The sequence below is a fragment of the Trichomycterus rosablanca genome, chromosome 1, assembly GCF_030014385.1.
Source record: "Trichomycterus rosablanca isolate fTriRos1 chromosome 1, fTriRos1.hap1, whole genome shotgun sequence".
NCBI lineage: Eukaryota > Metazoa > Chordata > Actinopteri > Siluriformes > Trichomycteridae > Trichomycterus > Trichomycterus rosablanca.
The window spans coordinates 33,647,243-33,674,331 of record NC_085988.1 but is presented as its reverse complement, the minus strand read 5'-3'; the positions used below and the strand labels follow the sequence as shown (position 1 = coordinate 33,674,331).

General features: G+C 38.6%; 1 protein-coding gene across 2 annotated transcripts in view; it reads left to right on the top strand.

Moving 5' to 3' along the window:
• Positions 1-12,815, top strand: part of pkp3a (plakophilin 3a) — a 29,248-nt gene extending 16,433 nt beyond the window's left edge. For both annotated transcript variants that reach the window (XM_063001993.1, XM_063001985.1), the window contains 10 exons: positions 546-669; positions 764-968; positions 3,162-3,336; positions 3,542-3,659; positions 4,689-4,850; positions 4,935-5,117; positions 6,963-7,116; positions 7,213-7,408; positions 7,539-7,620; positions 10,656-12,815. In XM_063001993.1, the coding sequence (XP_062858063.1) occupies positions 546-669; positions 764-968; positions 3,162-3,336; positions 3,542-3,659; positions 4,689-4,850; positions 4,935-5,117; positions 6,963-7,116; positions 7,213-7,408; positions 7,539-7,620; positions 10,656-10,697 (1,441 nt within the window). In that variant the 3' untranslated portion in view covers positions 10,698-12,815. The remainder of the gene's footprint in view (positions 1-545; positions 670-763; positions 969-3,161; positions 3,337-3,541; positions 3,660-4,688; positions 4,851-4,934; positions 5,118-6,962; positions 7,117-7,212; positions 7,409-7,538; positions 7,621-10,655) is intronic.
• The last annotated feature ends 14,274 nt before the right edge of the window (positions 12,816-27,089 follow it).

The following is a 27,089-nucleotide window of genomic DNA, read 5'->3' as shown; positions in this document are numbered from 1 at the left end:
AGTCAGTTGGGGACTTGATTAGGTATCATTTTCATGTCAATTATACGAATCCCTTTTCCAAAAAATAAATTAGGAGATTTTGTAAAATGCAATAAAAAGAAAATCAGTGATTCTCTTGAATATTTATTTAACAGTAGAAAGAAGATATTCCTATGTTTTTATTGATCAACAACTATTTTTAAATAAAAACATTTAGAATTTGTTGTCAGCAACACATTAGAAACAGTTGGCACAGAGGCAAGTTAGCACTGTGTTTCATCAGCATTTTAATTAATGAGATTTTGTAATGATTTGGGAACTGCATCGATGGTACCGTAACATATATACACTGATGCTTCCCATACCATGGCTTTTGCAGCTTTTGCTGATAACAGTCTGAACGCTTCTTTTGTCTTTGTGACGGAAATCCAACAGGCAAAATACGTAGAACAAATAATAAAGCATTTGCAACGGCCAATTGCTACTGCATTCTGATGTTTAAAACTACCAGCAGTTTATAACTGCTGTTTATATCTGCTCATGGTCTCTCCTTTTGTAATATGCAGAATTAAAGATTTGGACCTCGCAACTGCAATTAGGTATCTGGAATCATCGAACATAACAGAGCAGTCACAGGGCGCTGCTTTCATCCAGCACGAGTGCTACCACAACAAAGACTCCAAGAGAAAAGTAAGATCAGGTGGCACCAAACTAATAACATAATAAATGGCCTTTAATAGGCTGTGCTGGAGTGATTTTTTTTTTTTTTTTTTGGTTACTTCAGGTAAAGGAGATGCATGGTATAGAGCCGCTGGTTCGCTTGTTTAACAGTGAGAGTCAGGAAGTGCAGAACTATGCCACTGGAGCAGCCAGGAACCTTATCTACGAGAACATGGAAAATAAGGTGGCTCTTATCGAAGCTGGAGGAATCCCCAAACTTATGGAGGCCCTGAAAGAACCAGATGACGAACTCCAAAAGAATATCACTGGTAAGCACCATTGGTATAATCTACATTGAATCATGGGATTTATAAATGCAAATTTTGCCAAATTCTCTATAGCCACTAAATTTTACCCTATGGATTGTATTTTATTCTGTTAAGCGATTCCTGACCTTCACTTAAGAAAGATTAATCTTGTTTGTTTTTGGTTGATTTGAAAAACAAAGAATTGCTCATTTTGGAAAAATCAGGCAACCACTGCCTGAACAAGTAAATGGCTGTTTACCAACCTGCAATGCTATCACACAGCAAACTTTGAGCTCAGCTCACTATCAAAGACTGTTGGGATAGGTGCAGTGTGGTAGACACACTGATAACAGTTTCATGTGCTTTGTAATAAACAGCAACCCACAAGGAAGTTTCACTTGATTAGATGCCATAGCCTACTTTCTGCATGTATAATGTATGTACTACAGTTTTCAGAATTGCTACTTGAACCCATGACTAAGTATGTGATTATTATATGTTAAAGTTGAATGCATTAGAAACGTTGGTGCAGGTGTGTGTGCGTGTGTGTTCTCAGGGGCGTTGGCTGTATTCTGTCAGTGAAGTGGTGTTGACTGTTAAAACGTTGTCTTGACTTGTTTGTGTGAATCAAAGCAAGCTTATGAGTCAGACTTTTTTTTCTAGCCTGTGGAATAAGACGCATAACTGACAGTGATCTTTTAACAAGGTGTTTAGTATGTCCAAGCATTGTCTTATATTCCGCTACTGTTCATCTTATTATTATTCTTTAAAAATTAGGCTTTATCAAAGGTCAGGATAAACAATAACTTAATATAGTGATGTACCAAAATCAACATTTGAATTTCAGGAAGGTCCAGGTTTAAAAATCTTAAGTAGCAATGTGTCTCTGTGCTACTGCACTACAGCATGTCAGACTGAGTTCTTTAATAAGTTTCATGCAGTAGTATCTGCAACTGTAATTGTAAGTTGCTTTGGATAAAAGCATCTGCTTAATGCCACAAATGTTAATGTTCTGTGGGTGTTTTAACAGCATGACATCATCTGCTTTATCAGCTGCTTTTGCTCAGCTGCTTTTGATACTCATCACCGAGCTCCTGGCTTAACTCTTGTTGGATCTTTGACCGTTGTACCTGGCAGAATTGGTGGAGCTGAACAGTACAGCCTATATATTTCCAACTCGGGGCTTATTGAGTCATTGGCCAATTGGAACACCCAGTTGCAACACCCAGTTGCAATACCCAGTTGCATCCGACACTTAACATCCTGACTAATGGGCTGAGGTTGTGCTGTAGAATTTTTGGTCATTTTCCTTCTTTATTATTCTACCCACTTTCTGTTATGCACCTGTAGGTATAGTGGGGTTTGAATGTGCTTTCCAAAATGCATTTTCTTTGTTCATGTAATCAATCAGTAAAAAAACCTTCTGTTGAGTTTTAATGTGCCAATTTTTAGGCAAAGATTTCTGGATGTTCGAATTAACAGCGGACCCCATTCTTGGTGGTTAATGTTTTATGTCTGACAATCTGGACAAAGTGGCTCTTAGCATGATGTGGCAATGTGTGTATTGTCCCAATCCTTGAAAAGCAGATCACTGTTCATGTTATTTGGATGTGCAGTTGTTTATACAGACAATCTTGCAACTTAAAGTTGCTAAGAAATGACTTTATAAATGTGTACAGAGCTCCATAGACTTTGCCATAGCAATGCTATAACATATGCAATAACAAGGAATATAAAGCAATAACAAGGAATTTGTGGCCATGCCGCAAAGTTAAATGACATGATTACAGTGTCCACCAAATATTGCACAAAATATGCTAAGAAAAGAACAGTTTTTGGACAGTATGTGTTCTAAACAGTCACAGAAAAAGAACAGCAAAAATCATTTAAAACCGAAGACATGCTATTAATATCAATTACAAGTGTATGTAAACCCAAGACCTTAATAGCAATGCTTTAATTCAACTAAAACACAAAACTACTTGGTTACTATATATTTATCGACCGGGATGTGCACAGACAATAATTTTGTGGTTGTGAAAGGGCAGAAGTTTAAACTTTTATGATTTATTACTTATCCTTTTAATGCTCATGAACCAAAGAAAATCCATTATTTTAGGGGTTTAGTGCAATGTTTAAACAGCAACAGATTTGATCGCGCCCAACTACACTGTTGTATATTACAGTATTTCTTTTCTTACCCCCTGTCTATAGGAATTCTGTGGAATCTTTCCTCTAAGGACAACCTGAAAGAGAAACTAGCAAGGGAGACTCTTCCTAGGCTGACAGAAGAAATACTGATCCCTCTGTCAGGCACTGGAGAGAGAGAGATCATTGAGCACAACTCCTCAGAGGCAGACATCTTCTTGAATACCACCGGTTGCCTCAGGTATATTCACACACACTTATGCAAAACTACAAAACACTCCTTTATAATCCTATGACCCTGCAAAATGATACATATTTACATAAATGACATTACATGCTTTAAAAATATGCTGTTCTCACCCTCTCTAACGTTCTCCTATCTGTGTATACAAGTCAAAAGGTCTTGCTAACAAAGTATTTGCTAACAAAGTATTTTTTCATTGCAGGAACCTAAGTTCAATAAATAAACCTACCCGTCAGAAAATGAGAGAGACTCAAGGTCTAGTTGATGCTTTGGTGGGCTACCTACAGAAGTCTCTGGAGGATGAAAGAGTCGAGGGCAAAGTCAGTTCTACATGCTTAGCACTTTAATTTATTCTTTTACTATATAAATATCACAACCTGTGACTTTCAGTGATGTTCAAGCCATTTCATTGTGAACTTTATTGGACATTGTGAACTTTATTGAGGTTTGGTTTTACCTACGGGGCTGCTCCACGCCTTGTAAACAGGAGAAAAAAATCAAACTGAGGTAACAGGCAATGTTTAACCAATCATTACACATAAAATTGTACTTGCTTGTCATTTATATTCAAATGCATGACTCCAAACAGCATGTGATCAATTGTGGGTTGGTGGGATTTCAAAAGGAATGCATTCACTTTGGATGTTCATGTTTAAAGGCATTAACTTTCAGCTTAACAGTCAGCTTGCTCTAGAATCACTGTCCGTAACAAAGCCTACCTGCCATGGAGATGAGCGACATGGCTTTATTTTGGAATCGTGTTCCTCTGCCTTTCCACATTTGGCCAGCAGAGGGAGCATATAGGCACAGATGATTGACTTGTCAGTTACTCTTAACATTTACATTTTCGGCATTTAGCAGATGCTTTTTATCCAAAGCGACTTACAATTATGACTAAACACAATTTTGAGCCTTGCTCAGGGACTGACAGTCACCGGCACCTAATTAAGCATTTCTCACTTTCTTCAGATTTACCAGCTTCTCTGTTAGCCAGCTGTTTTCTCTAAAACTGTGATGTCAGACTTAGTCCAGTCCATTTTTTGCTAGTGTAGGAGGCCAGCACAGTTTATCTATTTGTGGAAACTCAGTTAGTGGAGTGGCATTTCTGCTCGTTTATTCCAGTTCTCGGGTGGGGCACCACCCACCCTGTTACACCATTAACAGCATTATTTGTGTTGATTGCTGGCCATGTGTGTGTTGATTAGCTGCATTGCATCATGGTAATTTTTATTTTCTTTGGGTGGACTTTGTATTGCAGATTTTCAGTGTGGAAAAATTCAACTATCATATTGGAATGTGTATCATTCATAAAAAGTCAAATTCGATAACAGATTAACTTTTTGTTGCAGGGAGTGGAAAATGTTTTATGTGTGCTAAGGAACCTGTCCTATCAGCTGTATGATGAGATCCCCAAAACTGCCCTGCAGCGCTTGGAGGGTCCTTCAATGCAGTCTTCCTTACGGGGAGAGCCTATTGGCTGTTTTACACCTCAGAGCAAGAAAGCTAAAGATGTAAGAGACAACAGAATATTTTTATTTAATGGGAACTACTAAATCAGTAACTTTTGACAACTTACTTTCATTTACGTCTATCAGAGGCAGAACAAGGACCTGACTACATTTAATGAGGTGGCCCGGGTGCCAAAAGGAATGGAGTGGCTGTGGCACCCACAGGTAGTAGGGTTGTATCATCAAGTCCTTAAGAAGTGTGATACAAATCCTCCCACACGAGAGGCTGCTGCAGGAGCTCTGCAGAACATTACTGCAGGGGAGACAAGGGTAAAACACAGTATGCACCAACGGACATGCATATTTGATTACAAGTGATTTAATAGGCTTCACTTAAACATAATATTCTTATGAACACAGAATCTGTCCTCCATCACTTTTTTCCTGTCTCTATTAAATATTAGACTTGCATGCATTGACATGGCTATGATTATAAAAGTGTGCTCTGTCCACAAGTATTTGTGCCAGTGTTTCCAGTCTGGACTCACCCACTATAAGCCAAATCTGAAAAAAATAAATAAAATAAAATAAATGTAAGGTTCTTTCAGTGATATGTTACTATAAAAAGCACATGCTTTATTAGGAATATCTAAGTCAGTCTACCACTGAGTTTTAAAGTGCTTTTGCAAACAATTAAGTACGTGAGAATCAGTGAATCAGTGAAGATCTTAATCAGTCTAAATTAATCAGTCTAAATCTAAATTCAAACAAATCAGCTGTAATGGAGCTGAATTTGACTTTAGTTTGGTATCATAGCAGTTAATTTTAGGCATTTTAACAGAGCCAGCATGATTTGTTTGGATTTGACTTCTAGTAGAAATTGCAGTAGTAAGAAAGTGCAGTTGACCTCACAAACACCTTCGTTTATTATGTTTTGCCAAAGCGTTGGCTAAGCACCACGTTGATAAGCTAAACCCATAAAACCCATAATGTCTGTTACAACAAAAAGTTTTTATCAGTGAAATCTGTTTAATATTTAAGCCCAGACATGTTCAAATGCTCATTTCCATTATAAAATTAAAAAACACAGCCTATTTAGCAATGTGATGTCTCAATGCTGACTACATGTTTTTTTTTTCTCTTTTTTTTTTTTTTTCATATTTTTATTAACCCCTTTATCCTTATCAGGGTTGCAGCGGGTTTGGTTTTATCCAGGAAATACTTACTTCCTACAAGGCAGGAATACCCTGGACAGGGCACCAATCTGTCGCAAGGCTTTGGCCATTTCCCCCTCAGTCATAGCCAATTATGTCTGTGTGGATGCCCCTGCGGCCGACAGCACCTCTAAGATTCCAACCCAGATCTTAGAGACCTCAGTTATTTTTGAGTAACTGTGGGAATTCAGATCTAGTTATGATAATTTATTTATCTTTAGTAACTGCCTTATGCTAATCAAAATTACAGTGGCTCTGAAGCCTACTCAGAAACACTACACAGGGCAACAATCCATAAAAGCCCCCCTCTCCCTTCATTTACTGTCAGAGACAATTAGGATTTGAGGAAATGGGATTATCCAGAAAAAGATACACAAGTAGACATATTCCTAGACAAATGTGCAATATATTTCATTATGAATCTATTTGGATGTAGCACATATAGTCATATAGTGTGTATGCAACTAGTTTAGAATGTAACTAGTTCAGACGCCCAGGTGGCGCAGCCGGATATTCCGCTTGCACAGAGTTTCGAACTCCCCGGTTCGAAACTCTGTGTTGCCTCCGGTCGGCTGGGTGCCATCTGGAGGGCATAATTGACAGTGCCTGCTGCAGATACTAATTGGCCACCGTATCTGCAGGGTGGGGGCTGGACTATGTGTGGGTGGGTGGGTCTTCATATGCTGTGTAAGGACCCTGATTGGCCTATGCAGAATGCATGGGCGAGAAGAGGAGGGCTGTGCACGTGTCGAAAGAGGCGTGTACAGCGACGTGCTCTCATTGGATGCAATCTGGTATCTCTGGTAGCAGCAGAAGACTGAAATTGAGTGCACTAAATCGGGTGGAAAATGGGGAGAAAACGCATGAAAAAAAATAGAATGTAACTAGTTCATCATGCAAGAGGTGACGGCATATAGTGCATTTCTGACTAAGTCATCTGTTTCCTTTTTCACATATTTAGTGGGCATCCATCCTGAGCCGTGTTGCCTTAGAACAGGAACACATGTTACCGACGATTGTGGATCATCTCAAAACAAACAGCGATTCAGAACTGCGCACTCTTGCTGGCTTCCTCAGAAACCTGTCTCGTCATGCCAAGGACAAGGGCCAAATTGGTAAGTCCGGCTCCTGTTTAAAGAACCCACAAAGGTCAGAAAGGGGGCATATACTAGAAGTGTTTTGACCTTTGTTTTCTGTCTTTACTGCTTTAGCTCCTAAGGTGGTGTCACACTTGGTATCCATACTGCCAACTGAAGGCAATCAAAAGTTTCCTTCTCCTGATGTGGTTGTCAATATCTGCGGTGCCCTTAACAACCTTGTGACCTGTAGCGAGGTGGCTGCACGGGACATAGCCTATTTTGATGGACTGCCCAAGCTGGTGAACATCAAGAATTTCCGCGATGCCAGGTATTTGATAATGATATGAATGAGTGATAATGAAAGATGTCTACAGATAAGATTACAGGTTTAGTGGATTGTAGTCTTTATAGAGCCTCTCCATATGGATCCATTTTTCATCATAGTGTTTTTTTCATAGCAGACAGAATCAATCCAAGGCAGCAGCTACAGTTCTCTCCAACATGTACCAATATAAGAAACTACAAAAAGAGTACAAAAAGGTAATTAAATGTTTGCCATATCATACTCTATATGCCTTTAGCAAATGCATATTCAAAGGTATGCATGTATATCCAAATGTATAAATCAGATAAATATGTGTGAAATTTAATCATATACCCTTAACCTTGTGCTAATGTGTGTGCTAGTGCATACTTTTAGATGATTTTGACTTATTTAACCTTTAAAAAAGTTACACAGTGAAGCTTAAAAACATTTTATCAGCATATTAAATGCATGTCATATTTCCACTGGTTGAAAAAAATGGTTAGATGTTATTTGTATGTGAGTCTGCCCTGTTGTCATATAATTGTCTTGAAGTGGCTTTATGGGTAGCACTGTCGCATCACAGCAAGAAGGTCCTGGGTTTGATCCCCAGGTGGAGCAGTCCGGATCCTTTCTGTGTGGGGTTTGCATGTTCTCTCCGTGTCTGGGTGGGTTTCTTCCGATTTCCTCCCACAGTCCAAAGACATGCAAGTGAGGTGAATTGGAGATACTAAATTGTCCATGACTGTGTTTGACATCAAAACTTGTAAACTGAGGAATCTTATGTAACGAGTAACTACCTGTCCTGTCATGAATCTAAACAAAGTGTGTCAAACATGACGTTAAAATCCTAATAAATTAATTAATTAAAGTGTGAGCTCATGAAGCATAATGGTAAGAGCCATGCTGCTAATATCAGCATTGCTTGAGTTTCAAGGCTTCAAATCCCAGGGTGGCCTACAAATACAGAGGGCCTAGCTATTTGGAAAGACACCTCAGTGCACCCTTTGTGCTGGTCCCAAGCCCAAATAATTAGGAGGGTTGCATCAGGAAGGGCATCCAGTCTAGAAACTATGCCAAATCAAATATGCAGATGATTTGAGGTGACCGTGTTACCCACTGAGCCACCGTGCCAACCGATTCTGAACAGAAAGGCCTTCTTCACTCTCAGCTCTGTGGCTCTGTGCAGGCCACTGGAGTTTCCCTACAACAGACTTATTAAAGCTTGTCTTTATGGGTCTCACTTTGTGCACAGAAGCAAAGTCATGCTGGTAAAGGGGCTTTCCCAAATTTGAAGCATCTAAATACTTTTGGCTATATTTTGTATTAGTGTTTTTTATGTACTAGACCAGGGGTGTCAAACTCACGGCCCGCGGGCCAGATCCGGCCCGCCACGTCATTTTATGTTGCCCGCGAGAGGTTTAACGACTGTATGATTGTTGTGATGGTTCGAGTCGTTACAGAGACGAGCTTATAATTTAACGGGACTCCTGCGCCTTTAAGAGACAACCGTGACATCGTAGTCATGGCAACTAACTTTAACCTTCGCTAAGAAGCCATGTGACTAGCGTAGTCAGTAGCGTAGTCAGTAATGTAAACAATAATAAATAAATACAAATAATTATCTTTCAGTATAATACCAAAGCATCGTCTGTAAGTAGTGGCGTTTATATTCTCAGTTGTTAGTAAATGTTTAGTGAGTATATCACAGCGTTTTAGTTACAAATTTACCGTAATTAAATACTGTTGTTACCGTTACTATAGCAATTAGTATCTTTACACACAATTTTTAACTCGTTAGCGTTATTTTACGTTTGGTTAAATCTCATATTGTACCAGATGTAACACTTGACTACAGCTGTGTGCCTTTACTGTATTAAGTTCTTTATTGTTTTTATTGTATTTTTACTTCATTTTGATGCACACAGTGTATCACACAGCTGGCGAGCAAATAAACCAACTGTATTCTGAAGGGAGCTGTCTGTCTGTCTGTCTGTCTGTCTGTCTGTCTGTCTGTCTAGCTGGGAAAGGGGGATAAACTATTAGTGAGGGCAGAACAATTGTCTTAAAAATACACTGTAAAATCCTAAACAAACTGCATTTTTCAAAATGCATGCTGATTTTGTGACCTGCAAAGTGACACATCCCGCCAGTAGATGATGTTACACATATTGACACATGATCCTAAAATGTTCAAGAAGATAAGTAAGAAAATTAAGCATAAGGAGGAAATTTAATGAAAGTGAAAACAAGTTTGTGCTTCAGGAAGAGAAACCGGTGCGTCTCTTGTGTTATGAGGCCATGTCTGTGGTAAAGTAGGACATTATAAATGCAGAATTCGGCCTCCAAGAAAAACAACAGACTGCAATCACAGCAGGATACGTTACAATCGGCCCTTTGAGGGCCACCATAATGCTGATGTGGCCCTCGGTGAAAATGAGTTTGACACCCCTGTACTAGACTAACAGATTAGTGCAATTATAATGCTATAATCAGCCTTAGTGCTTTGCTTTTAAATGTACATACTGGTGAATGGAGCCAAGTTCTCTTCTGCAACTTTCACAGAACTAGCTTGCAGTACCTGTAACCAGTCATATTACCTCGTTACTGCCACAGGGCTTCACACAAGACACTGTTACTGGCATTTCAGAATGCTCCTCCCTCAGTGTTTACTGAGGGACTGTTTGTCTCGGTTTATAGTACTACATCTTAAAGCCATGACCCCACCCTGGCCTGCAGGCATTTTTAAGTGTTACAAAGACTGGTTTTAAAAAGGGCGTACAGTCGCACAAAAACGTACACAGGGTGTGCTCAAATGTGGTTCTGCTTCGGCAAGTGTGGGTGGAGCCTTACCCCAGGCGTGTCAGGTGATTTCCTCAGCAGCATGTCCTAACACACCACAGAATGCCTCCATTTTACAAACCTGCCTTTGTGAAAAGTAAAAAAAAGGAAAGAAAAACCCAGTTTTAAATGTTGCATGATTACCATTTGCCCTGATATGTTAAGGTCACGATATGTTGCCAAACTTGTCTTATATGATTTTGCTAAGATAGCTTGTATCTCGAAAGAAGGATTTGCTTTCAAACCTCCATTTTGTTCCATGCTTGCATTAGTATGTGTCTGTTAACTATTAACACCGCTATAGTAATTCCTGAAACGGCTGTTCTTTGATCACACTCACAGTGTCATGATGTTTCACTACTCTATATGTGCATTTTTCTGTACAATGTTTAAGTATGTTCAGACACCCTTTTGTTTTTTCTGCTTATAGAAAGGATTCCAGAAGGAGGACTTTACCGATCCGACCTTCTAAAATGAGACGACCTATCCGGATGTAGCTTTGGATATGTAAATAGGTAGTGATAAAGAGAACAGCCTGAAGCTGAATATTTCAGATGGCTGGCTATCTTCACCCATGCTGCCCCAATGCATGGAAATGATGATGCATGCAATTCAATGACACAAGCTGACAGTGGAGTTGAAGAATCTGATTATGATACTGTACTTTATTGATGGACTGTGCACCTTAATTCAATTTCTATAGGCCGATTTATTTTTTTAAGTTTCAGGGAAATTTGGCCATGGGTTTCACTGGCCACTCTCAGCAGCATGCAAAACTCGTCTAACTTTTCTCAGAACAGGGAAACTGCCAATAATGGCAGGCTAGTGAATTAATGTACTTAATAGATATGAATAGTAAGATTTTTTACACGTCCTAAAATATATTCAGGTGTAATGGTTGTGGAATTTATCAGACAGTAGCAAAAATGTAGGCAGGATGTAAAATAGTTTACAGAGGGTATACTTCATACATATTTTATACTGTATACAGAATGAAAGTGCATTCCATATTTATCTATGATGTTCTATACTATATATTCAATATCTGTTTAGCTCACAACATTTACACATTATATTCTGAAATGCCATACTGTTTTATGATTGGTGCTGTTTTATTTTTAATATCTCAAATTGAGCAATATGCACTGTGTTCTTAAACCATACCTTATGACCCTATGATTTACTAAGATGAGTAATGATTTACATATACAATATAACAAAAAGCACAACAGTTGCAATATTGTGGCTAATTCACAGCTAATACAAAATGACCAAAGAAGGTGGAGAAAAAATGTACATGCTAACTGTTTTCAGTAACTATGTGGTGTGGGTAGGACATTCAAAAATGAAATACTTTGACATTATTCTAGCCTTTAACATTCAATCATGTTGATGGTTTACAAAACATCATGTAGAAAGTCTTTAAGTCACTTGTATGCAAGTCTTTTTGTATACATTTTGCAATATTGTTTAGCAGGTCGTGCTTAATGTTGCAAAAATGTGCATCAGATTATTGTCTTGTCACATATCTGTTTTTGAAATTATTTAAGCTTTTATAAATCAGACTGTTTAATTTAATCTGCATCATTCTAATTCTAATGTCATTATTCTGAGATTTTAGCTGTTAATATCTTCATTCTGGTATTTTGGATATTAAAACATCTGATCAAACCACAGCCTGTTATTTGACCATTTTCATTTGTCACAAAGAACAGACTGTGACCATTAGCTGCACCACCCACACTTTATTGTGGTTGTAGTACATTATACAGCTATCATACAGGTGTACTAATTGTCATTTCTTTTTTCCCCACTGTGAATTCAGTTTGCTTCAAAACTATGCAAATATGCAATTTGAGACACCGCTTATGAATAGGCTAACCTAGCAATACATTGTTCTTGTACCTGGTTACAGAATGTAGACCCTTCTGTATTTTAATAGTGTTGTATTAAACCTGACATGGTGAATAATTTCATGCGAATGTCTGAATGTAAATTGTTGCTTTTTATTTCATTCAAACTTTATCCATACTGATGTATTCTGTACATTTTTCTAATTAGAATTTATTATTTGACATAAGTAATATGAATATTTCTGACTTTGTGGGCACATTATTATGAAAGTAATTCATTTTAGATTTTAGGCAGTGGCATGTCAGATATTGTAAAATTCTGTAGAATTCTACAGCTACTAGATGTCCAGAGCTTTTTCAAGACCATGTTTTACTATAGAACATTTTTGTTTTGTAAGCGAAATGTTTGCTTGGTGTAGGTGTGTATTTAACTTGGTGTGTATGAAATCACGGTATGTGTTTTTTTTTTTTACATTTTTTTTTTCAAATCTAATTATGTTCATGTTTCTATGATTATGGATATTTTTTATATTAGGAGAGTGACAAAGGTGTGTTTGTTTGCCAAAGTCTTTGTTCAGGTTATCCTTTATGAATAACATACACTGCCTTGTATGCCTAAATGTCTTAAGCAATAGTAAAAACAAAAAAAAGCTATTACTTCTGTGTCTGTTTCTTCTCACTGTAAAAAATTAAAGTGTCATGGATTGCCATGTTCAAAAATAAAGGGATGTTCTGAATTTAGTGCATTGAACTTTTATTTTGAAAAGCATGCTGCCATTTTGAACAGTTTATCTAACTAGTGAATTACTATTTAAGCCACACACATTGTTAATAGGTTTATTAAACCAACCATTAAGCCTTACAATATCCAAAGACAAACACTGGAAGTAGAAAGGCTCGTACTGGATAGCTCAGTGACTGGCAGTGTTGTAAAACGCCACCTTTCCAACAAATTACTTTATTTTATTTCTGCCCTTCTAGATCTGCTTTGCTGAATAGCTGTTTTTGTGCTGTGGTACAGTTAAGAAGCAACAGCAACTCAGCTGTGAAGTGTAAGCCATGTAAGCTTAAAGACATGCTGCTTACTGCTGAATGCTGAAGTGCATAAATTATTATTATGTTTGTGATTGTTATAGTGGCTACTGAGTATCAAATTACCTTTGGAAGCAACATCAGCACAACAACTGTACCACAGGAGCTTGATTAATTTGGTTATCATGAGTAGTATTACACTTTATGCATGGTGTATAGCAAAAGGTGTAAAGCACACCATTGTAGGACTCTGGACCAGTAACAGTGTGTGCATGAAAAATTTTCAGATATGCAGATGCCAGGACAACAGTTGGCCAACACTGTCCCAACAGGAACGTTTTGCACTGGAACTACAGTATATTTGTGGTTTGGACTGGATAGCCTTGTTCCTGTGAAAGAAAATCCTAAAAGCTAAGAGTCACATTCTTCAGAATATTGTTCTTCCAGCGTTGTGGCAGCAGTTTAGAAAAGAACGTTTTTTTTATTTTATCAGCGCATAACATATTTTTGAATGTACCAAACATCAGAGCCTGTCCTTAGTAAAGCTCTTGTGACTAAATAAAAGTGAATCTACAATGATTTTCTGAGATCTAGAAGATTAGAAGACTTCCCAGAAAAGTAGAAGCAGTAATAAGATTCCAACGTTGTATAAATGCCAATGGTTTTGAAATGGCATGTTAAACATGTTTCCTACGTGTTTCTGCCATGTAGTGTAAATCCATCATAATGCCTCCAGGTTTTTTCCTTTATGTCTTGAAACCACCCCACCCTCTGTTTAATTTCCATACCTCCCTCTTTCTTTTTAGAGGGAATGCTGAGCCTTCTGGTCCAACCCAATGCATACTAGTACAAACCCCATTTTCAGAAATTATATTTCATTCTGTAAAAAGTAATAAAAAATGAATCTGTGAATGGTTAATTCTCTTGAATCTTTATGTAACTGATAAATGTAGAAATGTAGAAAGATTTTCAGTGTTTTACTGATCAGGTTCATTGTATTTTGTACATATAATACCATTTAGATTGTAATGCTTGCAACACAGCAGCACGGTGGCTCGGTGGGTAGCACTGTTGCCTCACAGCAAGAAGGTCCTGGGTTCGATCCCCAGGCGGGGCGATCCGGGTCCTTTCTGTGCGGAGTTTGCATGTTTACCCCGTGTCTGTGTGGGTTTCCTCCGGGAGCTCTGGTTTCCTCCCACAGTCCAAAACCATGCAGTCAGGTTAATCGGAGACACTGAATTGCCCTATAGGTGAATGGGTGTGTGTATGTGTGAGTGTATGTCTGCCCTGCAATGGACTGGCGCCCCATCCAGGGTGTTACTGTGTGCCTTGCGCCCATTGAAAAGCTGGGATAGGCTTTAGCACCCCCTGTGACCCTAATTGGATAAGTGGTTAAGAAAGTGAGTGAGCGAGTGAGTGCTTGCAACACACATCAAAAAGTCTGGGATATATATATATATATATATATATATATATATACACAGGTGCAGGTCATAAAATTAGAATATCATGAAAAAGTTGATTTATTTCAGTAATTCCATTCAAAAAGTGAAACTTGTATATTATATTCATTCATTACACACAGACTGAAATATTTCAAATGTTTATTTCTTTTAATGTTGATGATTATAACTGACAACTAATGAAAACCCCAAATTCAGTATCTCAGAAAATTAGAATATTACTTAAGACCAATACAAAAAAAGGATTTTTAGAAATGTTGGCCAACTGAAAAGTATGAGCATGTACAGCACTCAATACTTAGCTGGGGCTCCTTTTTCCTGGATTACTGCAGCAATGCGGCGTGGCATGGAGTCCATCAGTCTGTGGCACTGCTCAGGTGTTATGAGAGCCCAGGTTGCTCTGATAGTGGCCTTCAGCTCTTCTGAATTGTTGGGTCTGGCGTATCACATCTTCCTCTTCACAATACCCCATAGATTTTCTATGGGGTTAAGGTCAGGCGAGTTTGCTGGCCAATTAAGAACAGGGATACCATGGTCCTTAAACCAGGTACTGGTAGCTTTGGCACTGTGTGCAGGTGCCAAGTCCTGTTGGAAAATGAAATCTGCATCTGCATAAAGTTGGTCAGCAGCAAGAAGCATGAAGTGCTCTAAAACTTCCTGGTAGACGGCTGCGTTGACCTTGGACCTCAGAAAACACAGTGGACCAACACCAGCAGATGACATGGCACTCCAAACCATCACTGACTGTGGAAACTTTACACTGGACCTCAAGCAACGTGCCTCTCCTCTCTTCCTCCAGACTCTGGGACCTTGATTTCCAAAGGTAATGCAAAATTTACTTTCATCAGAGAACATAACTTTGGACCACTCAGCAGTCCTTTTTGTCTTTAGCCCAGGCGAGACGCTTCTGATGCTGTCTCTTGTTCAAGAGTGGCTTGACGCAAGGAATGCGACAGCTGAAACCCATGTCTTGCATCCGTCTGTGCATGGTGGTTCTTGAAGCACTGACTCCAGCTACAGTCCACTCTTTGTGAATCTCCCCCACATTTTTGAATGGGTTTTGTTTCACAATCCTCTCCAGGGTGCGGTTATCCCTATTGCTTGTACACTTTTTTTCTACCACATCTTTTCCTTCCCTTAGCCTCTCTATTAATGTGCTTGGACACAGAGCTCTGTGAACAGCCAGCCTATTTAGCAATGACCTTTTGTGTCTTGCCCTCCTTGTGCAAGGTGTCAATGGTCGTCTTCTGGACAACTGTCAAGCCAGCAGTCTTCCCCATGATTGTGTAGCCTACAGAACTAGACTGTTTTGAGTTAATTAGCTGATTAGAGTGTGGCACCAGGTGTCTTCAATATTGTACCTTGTCACTATATTCTAATTTTCTGAGATACTGAATTTGGGGTTTTCATTAGTTGTCAGTTATAATCATCAACATTAAAAGAAATAAACATTTGAAATATATCAGTCTGTGTGTAATGAATGAATATAATACACAAGTTTCACTTTTTGAATGGAATTACTGAAATAAAACTTGATGATATTCTAATTTTATGACCAGCACCTGTATATATATATATTTACCCCTGTGTTTCATCACCTTTCCTATCAACGTGGTCAACGTTTTATAATGTCAGCATGTGCCTCTAAAATCTGCATATCTGTCTTTGTGTTAGTAGTACCTTCACACATGCAGGTCACCCATGCCATGATAGATGTTGGCTTTTGCACCTTTCACTGATAACACTCTGTATGGTCCTTTTAATCTTTGGCACAGAAAACTTAACGTCTTGTTTTCTTTACCCAAAATGAGCTGAATCATAGACTCATCTGACCATAACACACATCTCCACTGTCCACAGATTGCATTTCTTGATGTTGACGCAATGGTCGACTGTCCATGTGTCTATATTTATAACATTAGCATTACAGTTTCTCATGCAATGCCAACTGAGAGCTCAAAGGTCATGCACACTCAACAGTGGTTTCCAGCTTTGACCTAAATGGACTGACATCTCCCCAGATTCCCTGAATATTTTAACAATATTATGTAGATGTTGAAAGAATGAATTAATGCATTAAGAAATATTCTTTTTGAACTGAAACACAACCCATCACTGCTTATAAAGACTGATCCTTTAGTGGATCCTTGTTTAAACCCAATCATGATTCTCTCACCTGTTACCAATTTACCTGCTTATTGTGAAATGCTGTATCTTGAAAAAGCAAAGCTGTGTGAAGTAATGAATCCCTGGCAGAAAATTAAATATCACTTGCAAATATTTGTTTTTAAAGCCATTGGTCTGATGTAAACAGACTGTTAAGTGGATTAACTATGTAAATCTTCTGCAAGAAGGTCCTGGGTTTGATCCCCAGGTGGGGTGGTACGGGTCCTTTCTGTGTACAGTTTGCATGTTCTCCCCGTGTCTATGTGGGTTTCCTCCGGGAGCTCCGGTTTCCTACCACAGTCCAAAGACATGCAAGTGAGGTGAACTGAAGACACTAAATTGTCCATGACTGTGTTCGATATAAACTTGTGAACTGATGAATCTTGTGTAATGAGTAAGTACCGTTCCTGTCATGAATGTAACCAAAGTGTAAAACATGACGTTAAAATCCTAATAAACATACAAACAAACACACAATGTACATTTTCTTTTAAGCATGACTAGGATTCAAAGCAACAAGCACTAATCTTGAGGTAGAACACAGCTGACCATATTATTTCAGCTAATGTTGTTACTGTTTTATTCCACTTACAAATACAGACTGAATCTTTTTTTTACAGTAGCTTTTTTAGTCCCTTTGCAAAAGTCATAAAATGAACGAACCTACTAATATACATTTAAACTGTCGCTTGTTTAAAATATATCTACTAGATAACATCTTTGGTAATGGCACTGATGTTTAGTAGTTAATGCGACTAGGTATATGATGTGTGTGTGTGTGTGTGTGTGTGTGTGTGTGTGTGTGTGTGTGTGTGTGTTTAGATCAAATATTGAGAATAGTCATGAGTAAAACATTGTTCATGACAAAGGAAATATACAGAAAAGGACAGGAAAAGCAATTAGATTATTTATTCTGTGCTGACAAAAATGTACAGAGTACAATATTCAATTCTTGTCTTCATTGACTTATTTTAAAACTCTATTTTTTATATTACTAATTTAAATTGTACATTAACCTTAACATGATTTAACTTTACAATATTTAATGCTGAAATTTTGTGTCTACCAGTGTCAGATAGCATTTTTTTTGTTAGTATGTTTCTTAGAATTTTAACGTCATGTTTTACACTTTGGTTACATTCATGAAAGAAACGGTAGTTACTCATTACACAAAGTTCATCAGTTCACAAGGTTATATCAAACACAGTCATGGATAATTTAGTATCTCCAATTTACCTCACTTGCATGTCTTTGGGCTGTAGGAGGAAACCGGAGCACCTACAGAAAACCCACGCAGACATGGGGGGAACATGCAAACAGAAAGGACCCGGACCCGACCTGGGGATTGAACCCAGGACCTTCTTGCTGTGAGGCAACAGTGCCACCCATTTAGCCACCATGTCGCCTCAGATAGCAGTACTGGACCTAATATTGTGGGACAATAGATCTTCAATCTATCAACAGATAAAGCCTATTAAGTTTAAACTGTAAACTATGAATAACAGAGACACCTCAGTGTTTATAGCACACAAGCCATGAGCAAGTGTCTGAGCAATGATTAATTTCAGATGTACGACTGGCTTCTGGATGACAAGGTGTGAATTTCAGTATTACTTTAGCACTACGCACACATAACTGAACACAGCCCATGGTGATCCACTGTGTGTTTTAAGACAAGATTTGTTTAAAAAGCGTTTAAAATTGGGAACAGTTGAATCATTTTGTCATGAAATGTTTCACTGGCAAGAAAAATAAAAACTAACTTTCTTCTATTTTTGTCTTTTGTCTATGTTTATAACACGATTCTTTTGATCCCATAAAGGCAATGAGGCATTTTTTAAATGACTGTTAATGAGATTATATCAACTTTCTTGTGTGTTGCGACATTCCTGAAATTCCAGTCATTCTGCTTTAGCCTTATGCCCAAGGCTACCACACCTGTTTATATATGACTAAGATTCCTGGTAGGCAGCATTTCCACAAACACACACACACACACACACACACACACACTCTTTTCTCTCTCAGTTTAATTTAATTCAGTTAGCTTTTTTTGGCATGACAAATATGGACATAAGTACGCTTGGTTACAGATTTAACAAAAAATACATAAATAATGGTGGCATAGTAACAACAATAAAACAATAGTAACCATAATAACTAACATGTGCATGAGTGCAATACGTAATGTGTGTGCATGTACGTGCATGCATAGGTGTGCGTGCTTGCATGGGTAGGGGCGTGTGCATGTATGTGTGTGACATTGTCACCCACTGTTCGTCACCTATGGCAGGTGTGTGGGTGTGTGTGTGTTGTACTGCTAGCTTTACTGTTCTCTCTGTACTTTCACAGTAGGTGGGGCAGTTTGTCATAGTCTTGCTCACAAAAGTAGCTTAAATAATAATAACAATAACAATAATAATAATAATTTAATAGTAAAAGAGTAAAAATGTAACAATAATAATGCTCACTCACTCTTATCCTTATCAGGGTCACGGGGTGTGCTAGAGCCTATCCCAGCTTTTCAATGGGCGCAAGGCACACAGTAACACCCTGGAGGCCAGTCCATCGCAGGGCAGACACACAAACACACACATACACCCATTCACCTATAGGGCAATTCAGTGTCTCCAATTAACCTGACTGCATGTTTTTGGACTGTGGAAGGAAACCGGAGTTCCTGGAGGAAACCCATGCAGACACAGGGAGAACATGCAAACTCCACACAAAAGGACCTGGACCACCTCACCTGGGGATCGAACCCAGGACCTTATTGCTGTGAGGCGACAGTGCTACCCACTTAGCCACCACACCGCCCACAATAATAACAGTAACTATTATATGTAAGAAGTAAAACAAATAATAATACATTTTGTTTTGTGTGTGTGTGTGCGTACATACAGAAAAGAGCTTAAAGATCTTAAAGAGTGCGACCTGAGCATGTTATCATTTTACAAGCAATACAGTAAAAACAGACCTGCACTTCCTTAGTAAATGCACTAAATACCACCAAAAAATTTTCTCTAAATTCAATAGCATCATCCCCCACTTTAATCCCATCTCAGACCCCAACAAACTGCCCGACCTACTGGGGGAGTACAGAGAGAGCTGCACACCAGCAGCACTACACACAATTTAGACAATTTGCTATTTGAACAAGCAATGTGGTATTTGTAATTATAAAGTATTTAAACTGTAAACATACATCGATTAGTCATAACATTAAAACCACCTCCTTGTTTCTACACTCACTGTGCATTTTATCAGCTCCACTTACCATATAGAAGCACTTTTTAGTTCTACAATTACTGTAGTTCATCTGTTTCTCTGCATGCTTTGTTAGCCCCCTTTCATGCTATTCTTCAATGGTCAGGACTCTCCCAGGACCATCACTGAGCATGTATTATTTAGGTGGTGGATCATTCTCAGCACTGCAGTGACAATTTGTTAGTGTGTGTTGTGCTGGTATGAGTGGATCAGACACAGCAGCGCTGCTCTTTGAGTTGGTCATCTTCTAGACCTTTATCAGTGGTCACAGGAAGCTGCCCACAGGGCGCTATTGGCTGGATATATTTTTGGTTGGTGGACTATTCTCAGTCCAGCAGTGACAGTGAGGTGTTTAAAAACTCCAGCAGCACTGCTGTGTTTTATCCACTCATACCAGCACTACACAACACACACTAACACACCACCACCATGTCACTGTCACTGCAGTGCTGAGAATGATTCACCACCCAAATAATACCTACTCTGTAGTGGTCCTGGGAGAGTCCTGACCATTGAAGAACAGAATGAAAGGGTGCTAACAAAACATGCAGAGAAACAGATGGACTACAGTCAGTAATTGTAGAACTACAAAGTGCTTTTATGTGGTAAGTGGAGCTGATAAAATGGACAGTGAGTGTAGAAACAAGGAGGTGGTTTTAATGTTATGGCTGATCAGTGTATTATGCTGTGTGTTTTAATTTCAGTCAATAAATTCTAAAGCCAGTAGCGATTTAAAACTTGTCGACAGTGGGAAGAACACAGTGAACATAAAAAACATTGTTAACCAAAAATAAAATACGTTTGGATGTTTCAAAAAGTAACTAAAACATACTAAAAATAAAAAATGTATTTTAAACAGTGGATTATTTGGCTAAATAATCATTCTCTTTGCTCATTATGGGCCACCATACTTTTCGTGTTTAGGCTCTGTATAGTTTAATCACACAAGAAGACTTGCTGAATGTCAGCTTTGGTCACTAGGTTTTTATGTTCCTTAATAAAGTGGTCAGCATCGTGGCTCAGTGGGTAGCACAGCAAGAAGGTCCTGTATTTAATTTCAAGGTGGAGCAACCCCTTTTCATTCTGTGTGGTGTTTGTATGTTCTCCCCTTAGCTGTGTGAGTTTTCCCCTAGGAGCTCTGAATGACACTGACCTTGAACTAATGAATCATGTGTAACCTGTAACTACCTGTCCTGTTATGAATGTAACCAAAGTGACATTAACATCCTAATAAACAAATAAATTCTTAATCAAGTTTACCGCTTGTTCCCAGTTAGTGTAATCCTTGACTCATACCCTAACAAACCAGTTTCTACATGGAGGCAAAAATGGGATTAGAACTCATCTTTTTATGTGCATTAATAAGAAAGTAGCAGCACAAAAGGGGCAACAGTGTTCTTTCTTTTGACAAACACGTCTTGATGAGAATTCCTCAGAGTTGACGACGTTCAGCACACCATCTGGGCACAACAGATTTGTACAGATGCTGTTTGGCATTAACCCTGCAAGCAAGGTGTTACAGCGTTCAATGGAACACCTGTTTGGAGGACAACCATGCCCAGTACTGTTGATAACATCATCAGCAGAGGCCACTGAGTTTCTGAACAAGATGCCAACTTGAGAAGAATGCTCAAACATGTAAGAGAGGTCAATCTCAGGTTAAACCCAGACAAGCGCAAATTTCGCCTGGACCAAGCAGGCTATTTAGGGCACTTTATTACAAGCAAAGGCCTAAAAGCCAATCCCTTTAATACGCCAGCAATCACTAAAATGCCAGCACCGTCATCACTTTACTACAGCATTTTCCTGGCATGGTTAATTATCTTGGCAGGTACATCCTGAACTTTAGTGACATTGCAAACACATTGCAATGACCTGTCAGGGAGCCAGTGGTGCTTACCTGTGACATGCTAACCTGTGAAATAGGAGCTGCATGCATGCAAAATGGCAGACCTGTAGCATTTGCATCATGTGTCCTTAGAGACACAGAGGCACAAAATGCTCAAAAATAGAAAGATCTTTTACTAACCCCATTTCCAAAAAAGTTGGGACATTTTGTAAAACACAATAAAAAAAGAAAATGTGATTTGTTCATTTTCTTGAAGCTTTATTTAATTGACAGAACTAGAAAGAAAAGATGTCCATAGTTTTCATTGATCAATTTATAGCATTTTGTAAATATAAACACATTTACAATTTGATAAAACATACTCCAGCAAAGTTGAGACAGAAGCAAAGTAAGAGTAAAATCTTTATAGAATATTTAAGTTACAATGTTGCACAGTAAGCAGGTGGATGGGTAACAGGTGAGGGAATCATGATTGGGTATAAAAGGATGATCCACCAAAGGATCTTTACAAGCAGTGATAAGTCATAGCTCACCAGTTTGTGCCAAACTTCAGGTGAGCACTGACAATCAGTTTAAAAACAACATTTCTCAATGTAAGATTACAAATAATTTAGGTCTTTTACCACCTACTGTTTATAACATGGTGAAAAGATTTAGGTAATCTGAAGAGTTCACAGTCCATGTAGATCAAAGCCGGAAACCACTGTTAAATATGTGTGACCTTTGAGCTCTCAGACGACACTGCATGAGAAACTGATGCTACTGTGATAAATTTAGCCACATGGGCTCAGGAGTACTTTAAAAAACCATAATCACTTAACACAGTCTGCATATATGTGAAGGTACTATTGATGTGGATGCTCATACTAGTATTTTGGAGATATGCTGCCATCAAGACAACATATTTTTCCAGGAACTCCATGACAATGTCAGCTGGACAATGCCAGGCCTAATTCTGCATAACTTACAACAGTGTGGCTTTGTAAACATAGAGTGCATGTGCTTGACTGGCCTGCCTGCAGTCCATATGTCTCTTGTTTAAAATGTGTGGCGTATCATGAAGAGGAGAATCAGACAATGGCAAGAACAGACTGTTGAGTAGCTTGTGTCTTGTACACAGCAGGAATGGGCAAACATTCCTCTCGCAAAACTACAGTTAGCATGTTTAATTCCTAACTGATTCAAAATTATGTCTGAAATAAAAGGTGATGTGGCAGAGTGGTAAATATGCCTCTGTCCCAGCATGTATTACATGTGGTAAGTGTGTAATAGGCATCAATTTCTAAATGTGTTTGTACTAAATTCTTTTATTTGTCCTTTTCTCCGTCAAATAAAGGTTTAAGTAAACTAACAAAACGCAGTTTTCATTGCATTTATAGAAAGTTTGTATAGATATGCATGTTCGTGATCTTTCATTGATATGTTGCTGTCTTGTGCTGCCATCTGATGGTTACAATAGACTGTAGTCTCAAATTTAAAAAAGATCAAAAAACAGATTTTCCTTGTATAATTTTATTTTGTTACTTTATATTTGAAGTAGTTTATGTAGTTTTATATAATGTAACTTAGGTTTAGAAAAAGAGGACATGGCTAAGACTCCCTCTAACGTCTAATTGACCACCTATACCCCTATTCATCCCACCCTTCGCCCCTCAAATCCACCGAAAACACCACATACTAAAATCAACCACCCCTACTTCTCTCCCTCCTTATTTAAGCTTTTCCCAACCAACCCTGCAGCTCCCCAAATCTAACAAATGCAAATATCAAACTATTTTGGCAGCACACTCTCATATCTGGTTCAGATGTAAGCACCTGCATTATTCCTACCACATGAAAGGCCTCCAATAAGCCAAGCAGCATTTCAATAATCACAGCATTCCATCTGCACCAGCATATCCTACCATCAGCGCTTCCAGCAGGCTCGTCCATTTAGCCTTCCAACCACATTACCTAGCAGAAACTCACCCACGCTCATAATACTCTATGAATAGGGCCCTACTAAATTCATGGGGATTTTTTTAAAAAATAACAGATTTCACAGAATTTTAAACAAAAGTGCCACATTTCACGGCAGTCATTAAATAACACTCATAATTGAATGATAGAATTAGTGGAAGCTACAATACACAGTACAGCTACCTTAACGTATCAGCCGTATCCCCCCCCCCCCCATCCTTTAGTTAGGAGTTTTACAAACTCAGTTTTGTCTAACCAATTACTAATGTAATCAAGCGTCTTTAGAGTTTGATGAGATTATAAAGAAAGAAATAAACTGCACATTATTGGAAGCATAATATTTTACTGGCTTGTTTTTTTTGTGTGTGTGCATAAACACATACATCAAACATTGGGTCTGTTTGAAAACCTAGTGAGCTCTCTACATAGAGAGCATTTTACGTCATCCTACGCAGTGCTAGTGGTGGTAAATCCAGTTCGTTTTATGGACTCGGGTTAATCTGAGTCACTCAGTAATGTGATCCGCTTCACTTGAGTCCCGCCCCCCACCCGTCCAATAAATAAAATAAATTACAACTGTAAGGATCCACAGACATATTATTAGGTTACAGAAGTATTTTAACTTTATTTTAAATTACACACACCAAAAAACAAACACAACTTAAACACAAATAACAACAACAAATTGCCATGGTAACTTGACCCAGTCAGGCAGCCACAGTGGCAGTTAATAAATTACCATTATTTGATTCAGTACGAAGATTCGAATCATTAACTTGGGTGATTCAGCAACCGCCCAGCTCTACTACGCATGCTCCCATGAAGAAGACTGTACAGATGTTAGATGCCTTAACATGCTTCCTACTAAGGTGCCTTAATTCTAGTGATAAACTGACTGAGTAACGAGGGAGCGTCCGATGCTTCATTAGCGATGACATAACTAGCATTTTAGCGGCATACTGTATGGCGGGTGAGTGCGAGTGCGTTTTTTTTCAAATGTAAATACATTCTCATTGATTTTTAATTTATGTAAAGGTGCACGAGTGTAATTTATTTGCAAATTCAGGCTCGTCAGTGACAATTTAACCATTTTTGGTACACGAAGGGAGACGTTAGCTGGCATGCTAGTGGGTTATGCTGCCTCAGCCCATTGGTTTGAATGGCCTGGGGCTGTTAGCTTAGTAAGCAAAACTTCACCACAGAAAAGTCTGTTACACTTAATTATGATGCAGTATGATTGCTAGGACCGCCTCATATTGCGCTTCATGTTTCATATGCTACACAAATGAAAAATGTAAAATTGCTAAACACAAACCCTAAATTTTGAGTTTCAGAGCAAATTGCATATTTCGCGGAAACGGCTCATTTTACGGTCCGTGACGCGATTTCACGACTGTAACTTAGGTAGGGCCTTATCTATGTATATGCAAATTTGCTCTGTATACTCCCTTTTAACAATGTCCACACCACCAAGCTAGCATCTTACTTACACTGTCCAAATACTCAATAACCTTATTCTGCAACAAAAATCCCACACACTATCCACATCTCTTTAACCTCACTAATCCAAACAAGGACACTCCACAAGCCAATGATAACAACACACTTTACTAAAGAAACAAACTATCTATCTATCTATCTAGGTACATATCCATATTCTTCATACCCTTAAGTCTCTCAGCTCTACAGCCGTACCACCCCAATGTCACCCACTACCCAGCATCGGACAAAAGAGAATGGGTTTCCTATTTAAGTCTGATTTCTTTCAAGGTTTCTTCTAATGCAACTAAGGAAGTCATTCCATGCAACGATTGCTCCCGACTTGTTCTTTTTAGGGTTTAGACATAGATATTTGCCAAGTCATCCAAGAAATAAATTAATCAACCTGGCTCAAAATAAACACAGCAACCTGGGTTTTAAAAAATCCACCCATCCACAGCCAGGACCCATCACCACAGCCCACAAAGCCCAAAAAAAGCAAAACCTCAGGCATCTCATCTCCATTTACCCAGCTGGATAAACACCCACAGCAAAATATTCTGCCCACTCTTTTCATTGCCTTCCTGGGGCCTCACCTCAGAAAGGTATCTGCAAACAGGCAATACTAATTCAACTGGAGCTTTTGAGGTTTTGGCTGCCCAGCACAGAGGGAACCACCCTGACCTCCAGCCCAACATTGTCAGAGTTCCCTTCCCTTATGCTCTTTTAATCATTCACTGCATTTGAAGGTGTGGCCTGTACTTTGCAACATTCAAATCTGTGGCAAATTTCATTCTGGTTTACAAGTTCAGACCACACCTTCAACTATAGTAGATAAAGAAGGATTATGAAAGTATAAAGGAAGGAAAGAGAATATTGGGCTGGAGTTTAAAGTGGCACCCGCCTCCAGCTTTGTGCTGGACTTACTTTATTTGTATATTTATTTATTTTAAAAAATCTAAAACTTTTTTTTTTAATGCATTTTTCTCCCCATTTTTCCTCCCGATTTAGCGCATCCAATTTGTCTTCCACCGCTGACAGACTCCAGATTTGCATCCAAGGAGAGCACGCCGTTCATACTGCACCATACATTTTCAATAAAAGACAGACCTAGACTGCAGACAGGCCAGTCAAGCACAAATATTCTGTATCTGCAAAGCCATTCTGTTGTAATGCATACAGAATGAGGCCTGGCATTGTCTAGCTAAACAAATCATGAACTTGATGGCAGCACATGCCTCAAAAATCCCAATATATGCCTCTGTGTCAATTGTACATTCACACATATGCAAGTCACACATGCCATGGGTACCTCCATACCATGACAAATGTTGGTCATTGCTACTTTCACAGATGGATGGTCCTTTTCTTCTTTGGCACAGAAAACAAAATGTTCATTTTTCATGAAAACAAGCTGAACTCAACTGACCACAGCAAACGTTTCCAATGTCTTTCGAACCATCTGAGAAGAGCTTGGGCCCAGTGAACTCTGCATCATGCCTATAAAATTGATATATGGTTTTATCTTATATTTCTTGATGCATCTATAGGTTATATTTTTTGATGCAACAGCAAACTATGTTAAGTGATAATGTTTTTAAAGTACTCCCATGTACATGTGGCTATATTTATCATAGTAGCATGATGCACACAGTAGCAAAGTCACACACATACAACAGTTGTTTCTGGCTTTGCCCAGCACAGACAATGATCTCTTAATATTTCTGGAATCTTTTCACAATATTATGAACATTAGATGGTGAAAGACAATCTTGAACTGAGAAATGTTCTTTTTG